Source organism: Lissotriton vulgaris, chromosome 3_2, assembly GCF_964263255.1.
Source record: "Lissotriton vulgaris chromosome 3_2, aLisVul1.2, whole genome shotgun sequence".
NCBI classification, from domain to species: Eukaryota; Metazoa; Chordata; class Amphibia; order Caudata; family Salamandridae; genus Lissotriton; species Lissotriton vulgaris.
In genome coordinates, this window is record NC_141690.1 from 236,752,650 (window position 1) to 236,762,023 (window position 9,374).

At 36.2% G+C, this 9,374-nt stretch overlaps 1 protein-coding gene across 1 annotated transcript; it reads left to right on the plus strand.

Annotated features, from left to right (window-relative positions):
* Positions 1-6,884: 6,884 nt before the first annotated feature.
* Positions 6,885-8,300, plus strand: LOC147725589 (uncharacterized). The gene has a single exon (XM_086964553.1). It carries the CDS (start codon positions 6,885-6,887, stop codon positions 8,298-8,300), a length of 1,416 nt encoding a protein of 471 aa, XP_086820679.1.
* The last annotated feature ends 1,074 nt before the right edge of the window (positions 8,301-9,374 follow it).

A 9,374-nucleotide genomic window follows, 5' to 3' on the forward strand; every position in this document is an offset into this window, starting at 1 on the left:
TTATAAGAAAATATTCTATTATGAGATATACTATATTTTTAATAAAACGACCCAAAATATTTATTTCATTTATAAACAGTTCTCCAACCAAGTGAGACGAAAAAACCAACTTTTCAAAATAAAGTTTATATTTTAAACAACGAGATTACTCAGCACGATAGAAAAAAAGGTAGTTTTTTTACTAATGTTAAAAAAAAACAGAAGTAAAGACCTTACATTCCATCCGAATAAATAATCCATTCCTTATAATTATTTTTTTCTCACAGAAAAACGAAGTTGGTTTTAAAAATCGACATTCATTTCTAAATACAATCGTCAAGATTTAAAGAAGGTAATTGTTACGAAATTTAATGAAAATATAAATAAAACAAGAAATAATGCCATAACAAACAGATTTTTAAATTCTAAATAGTAATTGAAAATACAACATTACAGAAAGTGTGAAAAAATGTAGATTTTTATTTAATGTAAAACTTGTGAGTTATTACTAGATCACAATCAATCGAAAACAGATTTCTTTTAAATGTTTAATATATTTTTTAGATAGTCAAAAATATCTTCTGAAGCACTGCCAAGTAGAAAAATAAAAGTGAGAATACCAGTCGACAAAGCACGTCAAAGAAAAACATATCCAAAAAACTTGGACTATCAGTAAGGTAAGTGCTGGATAGTGTTAAAGTGCCTGTAACAATTATTATTCAAGAAATGTGCATTAGTAGAGTAAGTGAATAAGCATAAGCGAAAAAACATGCCACTTTAGTAAGCCTACCCTCTCCCCCACCCCATGAAAAAAACAACCAATGAATATATAACTAAAGAAATCAAGACAGAGTGGTCACACAGTGGCCAGATTGGTTTTATCTACATAGAAAACATTTGCGATACCTTACAGAGTTTACCAGTAAAACGTTTCATTTTGTTTTCATGTCCTTTGCTTCTGAAGCAAAACAACTCATTGATTTCATTTAAATGTTCAAAATATATTTTAGATACTCAAATTTATCTTCTGAAGCATTGCCAAGTACAACAAAAAACTGAGAATACAAATCGACAAAGCACGTCATAGAAAAACATATAAAAAAGCAAGGACTATCAGTAAGGTAAGTGCTGGATAGTGTAAAAGTGCCAGTAACAAATCGTATTAAAGTAATGTGCATTAGTAGAATAAGTGGATAAACTAAGCGAAAAAACATGCCAGTTTAGTAAACCTCTCCCCCCCCCACACCCTGAAAAAACAACCAATAAATACATAACTAAATGAAGCAAAACAGAGTGGTTAGACAGTGACCAGATTGCTTTTATCTAGACGCAAAACATTAGCACAACCTTGCACAGTTGAGCAGTGAAACATTTCATTACTTTACATGTCTTTTGCTTTAAAAGGAAAACTACTCATTAAATGTTTAAAATATATTTTAGAAACTCAAATTTATCTTCTGAAGAACTGCCAAGTAGAAAAAAAACTGAGAATACCAGTCGACAAAGCACGTCAAAGAAAAACCTATCAAAAAGCAAGGACATCAGTAAGGTAAGTGCTGGATAGTTTAAAAGTGCCAGTAACAAATCGTATTCCAGTAATGTGCATTAGTAGAGTAAGTGGATAAGCATAAACGAAAAAACATGCCAGTTTAGTAAACCTCTCCCCCCCCCCCACACCCTGAAAAAACAACCAATAAATACATAACTAAATGAAGCAAAACAGAGTGGTTAGACAGTGACCAGATTGCTTGTATCTAGACGCAAAACATTAGCGCAACCTTGCACAGTTTGCAAGTGAAACGTTTCATTACTTTACATGTCCTTTGCTTTTAAAGAAAAATCACTCATGAAATGTTTAAAATATATTTTAGATACTGAAATTTATCTTCTGAAGCACTGCTAAGTTGAAATAAAACTGAGAATACCAGTCGACAAAGCACGTCAAAGAAAAACATATCAGAAAACTAAGACTATCAGCAAGGTAAGTGTTGGATACTGTAAAAATGCCACTAACAATTCTTAAATCAGAAAAGTGCATGAGTAAAGTAAATGCTGGATAGTGTAGGGGTGCCACTTACTATTTAAACTCAATGAAAGTGCATGAGTAGGTTAAGTGCTGGATAGTGTAGATATGCCATTTACTATTATTACTCCAGAAAAGTGCATGAATAGAGTAAGTGCTGGATAGTGTAGGAGTGCCACTTACTATTCTAACTCCAGAAAAATGCATGAGTAGGGTAAGTGTTGGATAATAAAGAAGTGCTACTTACTATTGTAACTCCAGGAAAATGCATGAGTATGGTAAGTGCTGGAAAGTGTAGGGGTACCACTTAATTTTAAAACTCATTTAAAGTACATGAGTAAGTTAAGTGCTGGATAGTGTGGGGATGCCATTTACTATTCTTACTCCAGAAAAGTGCATGAGTAGGGTAAGTGCTTGATAGTGAAAAACTGCCACTTACTATTCTAACTGTAGTAAAGTGCATGAGTAGGGTAAGTGCTGGATAGTATAGGAGTGCCATTTACTATTCTTACTCCAAGAAAGTATATGAGTAGGGTAAGTGCTGGATAAAGTAGGGGTGCTACTTACTATTCTAACTCTAGTAAAGTGCATGAGTAGGGTATGTGCTGAATAGAGTAGGAGTTCCACTTACAATTCTAACTCCAGGAAAGTACATGAGTATAGTAAGTGCTGGATAGTGTAGAAGTGCCACTTACTATTCTAACTCCAGAAAAGTGCATGAGTACGGTAAGTGCTGAATAATGTAGAGGTGCCACTTACTAATCTAACTCCAGAAAAGTTCATGTGTACGGAAAGTAATGAATAGTGTAAGGATGCCACTAAGTTTAAAAATTCAAAAAAGATGAGTCAATTTTTTAAACTTCAAAAAAGAAAAACAAATAAAACATTTTGAAAACATATAACACATTCTCCAATCGTTTTTTTAGAGCCAAACGAGAAAAACAAAAATCGAAAAAGGAACCGAAAAACAGCCCATACAAAAACAAGTTACAAGAGTAGGAAGAAAACAACAAAGCAAACTACAAAACCCAAAGGTAATTTTTAAATATAAACACATCTCATCTGCAAAATAAATTGCAAATAATACTTTAAGAAAAAAGCTGAATAGTATAGAGATACCACTTACTATTCTAATTCTTAAAAAGTGCATGAGTACAGTAAGTGCTGAATAGTGTACAAGTGCCATTTACTATTGTAACTCTCGCAAAGTACATGTGTAGGGTAATTGCTGGATAGTGTAGGGTGTCACTTACTATTCTAACTCCAGGAAAGTGTATGTGTACGGTAAGTGCTGGATAATGTAGAGGTGTAACTTACTATTCCAACTCCAGGAAAGTGCATATGTACAGAAAGTGCGGGATAGTGTAAGATTAACACTTAATATTTAAACTCCTTTACAGTGCATGGGTAGGGAAAGTGCTGGATAGTGTACGGGTGACACTTACTATTCTAACTCCAGAAAATTGCATGAGAAGGGAAAGTGCTGGATAGTGTAGGGGTGACACTTACTATTCTAAGTACAGGAAAGTGCATGAGTAAGAAAAGTGCTGGATAGTGAAGAGGTGCCACTTACTATTCTAACTCCAGGAAAGTGCATGAGTAGGGAAAGTGCTGGATAGTGAAGAGGTACCACTTACTATTCTATCTCCAGGAAAGTGCATGAGTAAGATAAGTGCTGGATACTGAAGAAGTGCCACTTACTATTCTAACTCCAGTAAAGTGCATGAGTAGGGAAAGTGCTGAATAGTGAAAAGGTGCAACTTACTATTCTAACTCCAGGAAAGTGCATGAGTAGGGAAAGTGCTGGATAGTGAAGAGGAGCCACTTACTATTCTAACTCCAGGAAAGTGCATGAGTAGGGAACGTGCTAGATAGTGAAGAGATGCCACTTACTATTCTAACTCCAAGAAAGTGCATGAGTAGGGAAAGTGCTGGATAGTGAAGAGGTGCCACTTACTATTCTAACTCCAGGAAAGTGCATGAGTAGGGAAAGTGCTGGATAGTGAAGAGGTGCCACTTACTATTCTAACTCCAGGAAAGTGCATGAGTAGGGAAAGTGCTGGATAGTGAAGAGGTGCCACTTACTATTCTAACTCCAAGAAAGTGCATGAGTAGGGAAAGTGCTGGATAGTGAAGAGGTGCCACTTACTATTCTAACTCCAAGAAAGTGCATGAGTAGGAAAGTGCTGGATAGTGAAGAGGTGCCACTTACTATTCTAACTCAAAGAAAGTGCATGAGTAAGATAAGTGCTGGATAGTGAAGAGGTGCCACTTACTATTCTAACTCCAGGAAAGTGCATGAGTAGGGAAAGTGCTGGATAGTGAAAAGGTGAAACTTACTATTCTAAGTCCATGAAAATGCATGAGTACGGAAAGTGCTGGATAGAGAAGAGGTGCCAGTTACTATTCTAAGTCCAGGAAAGTGCATGAGTAGGGAAAGTGCTGGATAGTGAAAAGGTGCAACTTACTATTCTAACTTCAGGAAAGTGCATGAGTAGGGAAAGTACTAGATATTGAAGAGGTGCCACTTACTATTCTAACTCCAGGAAAGTGCATGAGTAGGGAAAGTGCTGGATAGTGAAAAGGTGCAACTTACTATTCTAACACCAGGAAAGTGCATGAGTAGGGAAAGTGCTGGATGTTGAAGAGGTGCCACTTACTATTCTAACTCAAAGAAAGTAAATGAGTAAGATAAGTGCTGGATAGTGAAAAGGTGCAACTTACTATTCTAACTCCAGGAAAGTGCATGAGTAGGAAAAGTGCTGGATATTGAAGAGGTGCCACTTACTATTCTAACTCCAGGAAAGTACATGAGTAGGGAAAGTGCTGGATAGTGAAGAGGTGCCACTTACTATTCTAACACCAGGAAAGTGCATGAGTAGGGAAAGTGCTGGATAGTGAAGAGGTGCCATTTACTATTCTAACTCAAAGAAAGTGCATGAGTAAGATAAGTGCTGGATAGTGAAGAGGTGCCACTTACTATTCTAACTCCAGGAAAGTGCATGAGTAGGGAAGTGCTGGATAGTGAAGAGGAGCCACTTACTATTCTAACTCCAGGAAAGTGCATGAGTAGGGAAAGTGCTGGATAGTGAAGAGGTGCCACTTACTATTCTAACTCCAAGAAAGTGCATGAGTATGGAAAATGCTGGATAGTGAAGAGGTGCCACTTACTATTCTAACTCCAGGAAAGTGCATGAGTAGGGAAAGTGCTGGATAGTGTAGAGAAGCCACTTACTATTCTAACTCCAGGAAAGTGCATGAGTAGGGAAAGGGCTGGATAGTGAAGAGGTGCCACTTACTATTCTAACTCCAAGAAAGTGCATGAGTAGGGAAAGTGCTGGATAGTGAAGAGGTGCCACTTACTATTCTAACTCCAGGAAAGCGCATGAGTAGGAAAGTGCTGGATAGTGAAGAGGTGCCACTTACTATTCTAACTCCAGGAAAGTGCATGAGTAGGGAAAGTGCTGGATAGTGAAGAGGTGCCACCTACTATTCTAACTCCAAGAAAGTGCATGAGTAGGGAAAGTGCTGGATAGTGAAGAGGTGCCACTTACTATTCTAACTCCAGGAAAGTGCATGAGTAGGAAAGTGCTGGATAGTGAAGAGGTGCCACTTACTATTCTAACTCCAGGAAAGTGCATGAGTAGGGAAAGTGCTGGATAGTGAAGAGGTGCCACTTATTATTCTAATTCCAGGAAAGTGCATGAGTAGGGAAAGTGCTGGATAGTGAAGAGGTGCCACTTACTATTCTAACTCCAGAAAAGTGCATGAGTAAGAAATTGCTGGATAGTGAAGAGGTGCCACTTACTATTCTAAATCCAGGAAAGTGCATGAGTAGGGAAAGTGCTGGATAGTGAAGAGGTGCAACTTACTATTCTAACTCCAAGAAAGTACATGAGTAAGATAAGTGTTGGGTAGTGAAGAGGTGCCACTTACTATTCTAACTCCAGGAAAGTGCATGAGTAGGGAAAGTGCTGGATAGTGAAGAGGTGCTACTTACTATTCTAAATCCAGGAAAGTGCATGAGTAGAGAAAGTGCTGGATAGAGAAGAGGTGCCACTTACTATTCGAACTCCAAGAAACTGCATGAGTAAGATAAATTCTGGGTAGTGAAGAGGTGCTACTTACTTTTCTAACTCCAGAAAAGTGTATTAGTAGGGAAAGTGCTTGATAGTGAAGAGGTGCCACTTATTATTCTAATTCCAGGAAAGTGCATGAGTAGGGAAAGTGCTGGATAGTGAAGAGGTGGCACTTACTATTCTATCTCCAGAAAAGTGCATGAGTAAGAAATTGCTGGATAGTGAAGAGGTGCCACTTACTATTCTAAATCCAGGAAAGTGCATGAGTAGGGAAAGTGCTGGATAGTGAAGAGGTGCCACTTACTATTCTAACTCCAAGAAAGTACATGAGTAAGATAAGTGCTGGGTAGTGAAGAGGTGCCACTTACTATTCTAACTCCAGGAAAGTGCATGAGTAGGGAAAGTGCTGGATAGTGAAGAGGTGCTACTTACTATTCTAAATCCAGGAAAGTGCATGAGTAGAGAAAGTGCTGGATAGTGAAGAGGTGCCACTTACTATTCGAACTCCAAGAAACTGCATGAGTAAGATAAATTCTGGGTAGTGAAGAGGTGCCCCTTACTTTTCTAACTCCAGAAAAGTGTTAGTAGGGAAAGTGCTTGATAGTGAAGATGTGCCACTTACTATTCTAACTCCAGGAAATTGCATGAGTAGGGAGAGTGCTGCATATTGTAAGGGTGCCACTTACTATTGTAACTTCACAAATTGAGTGAACAAAAAATAAATAAACAGTTTAATTTTTTTTTACAAAAACATAGAAAAACATAGTAATTTTTATTATCTCTTTTCTTTTTTTCAACAGATAATGTCAAGCCAGGCCACAGCATCTTATACCAAATCAAGGAAAGGAAACAGACTTCTTAAACATTGTGGGTATATATATTGTAATGAAAGGATAAGTGAACCAAGGAGACATTGGAGGTGTGTGCAATATTATTCTTCCCGTTGCAGCGGCAGAGCGGTTACTGTTGGTGACAACGTAATCAAAACAACTGAACATAACCACTCTGCCTCTGCAATGGAGATAGAAATACGCGAAAAAATAAACAAAATGAAAGATACTGCATCCACCTCCAATGAAACTCCTGGTCAAATTTTTAGAGAGGTTGCACAACATGTCCCTGGACATGTTGCTTGTAATATGCCTACTATACCAAATTTACGTAGAATTATTCAACGTAAAAAGCAGGCAAGTAACACACAAACAGTTACTCCTCAAACTTTTGCTGACATTATTATTCCTCATGATTTAACTCTTTCTTTCTCTAATGAACCTTTCTTACTCTATGACAACCAAAACCCTCTTAAACGAATTCTAATATTTAGCACTCCCCGTAACCTTTTTAAATTAGAGAATACTGAAATTTGGATGATGGATGGGACGTTTAAATGTACGCCCCATCCTTTCACCCAAATTTACAGCATTCATGCACAGATTAACAAAAATGTAGTTCCCTTAGTGTATAGTTTGCTACCAGATAAGCAATCTGCAACCTACACTGAATTTTCGTCAGTGATTAAAGAGAAAACATCCGGAAAAAGTCCTAGGAAAATCATTAAAGATTTTGAATTGAGTATGATCAATGTGATCAACAAATTGTACGTGGATACCCAAATTCAGGGATGTTTTTTTCATTTTTCCCAGGCATATTGGCGTAAACTTCAAAAAACATCCCTGGTTTCAGATTACTGCTCAGATAGCAAATTACAGGTTGAATTAAAGAAATTAACAGCACTTTCTTTTGTACCTCCTGAAAGTGTAGATGAGTACTACACTGCAATTTCTGAATCAGAATATTTTGTTGAAAATGAAGAAAAATTGGCACCCTTGTTAAATTACTTCGAGGACACATGGATTGGGCGTCTAAGCAGATCAGGTCGCAGGAGGAAGCCACGTTTCCATATGGAGTGGTGGAACTGCTACTCAACCTGCTTGGAAGGAGGTGCCAAAACAAACAATGCCATAGAGGGATGGCACAACTCCTTCAGTCATACAATTGGCAAACATCATCCAAATTTCTACTCTTTTTTGAAAACTTTGAAGAAGGAGCAAAGTTTTCAAGAAATGAGACTTGCACAGGCATTAACAGGTAGCCTAAATCCACGGCCTTCAAGACAAACAAAGGAGATGTCCGAGAGACTATTGGCTGTACTTCAACAATTTTCGTTGAGTGTGGTATTAGACTACCTGGAAAATGTTGCTAACATATTACATTTCTAATCATTAATCACAATCTTACTTTCCTGCTTTGTCCTAATTTTTTTTTTACACATTTAATTCAATTGGCATTTTTTAAAAACATTTTTTAAATTAATATTCGTCGGGTTCCCTTACCTTAAGAAGTCTTCATTTTTTCTGCTGCACCATTTACAAATGGAGACAAATCCATTACGATTTTCTTTCCCAAAAAAACCCTTACAATCCATTCTAAAGTCACTCTTCTCCTTTTTTTTATAAATACATTTTCATTCCATTAAATTTAAAATGGAATATCTATACTTTTTGAAAACATTTTGAACGTTCCATTTAAAGTTACAAAATTTTCCTCACCACTTAATTTTTCAAAAGTGATGCTGGCTTGAAAATAATTTGTTAAAAAAACTTGTTTTTTAAAAAAGTGTGGAATTATATATTTGACATATTTTCCCGAATAGATAAAAAAGAACAATGTTCTTATCTTTTAAATTGTTTCCTCCAAAAATGTCAAAAACATATAATAACATTTTGAAACAATTCTTTTTTCATTTTGAAATTACAAAATCGTTACTTTAATACATTTTAAAAGTAAAGCATTCTTCTTTGCTTTTTTTTAAAAAAAAAGTTCCTTTTTTTTGTACTTTTTCAAACAGAAAAATTTCAATCTTGCAAACAAATCCATCTTCCTTTGCAAAATTCTTAGGCATTCTTCTTTTTTCTGAAAATCCTTAACTGCAAAATGTGACGTTCACAACCTGTAAATTAATTTTTCAAGGTTAAGTAACATCACAACCTAAATGCATTTTTTCTCGCTAACTAAATTTAATTTTATCATCTTCCAACAAAACCGTCTACGAAACCCAAATTCATTGGCATTCATCTTTTTATGAAAAGTTCCCTTAAAAAACAATTAGATGTTGACAACCTGTAAAAGAATTTTCAAGGTTATGTAACATCACATCCTAACTTGTTTTTTTCTCGCTGACTAAATCATTTCATATTTCAATCAATTCAATTCTTTATAGCAACACGCAAAATAAATCCTTTAAATTCCTGGCTTATGAAATATGAAACAAAAGCAACCAATCAAACCCCTTT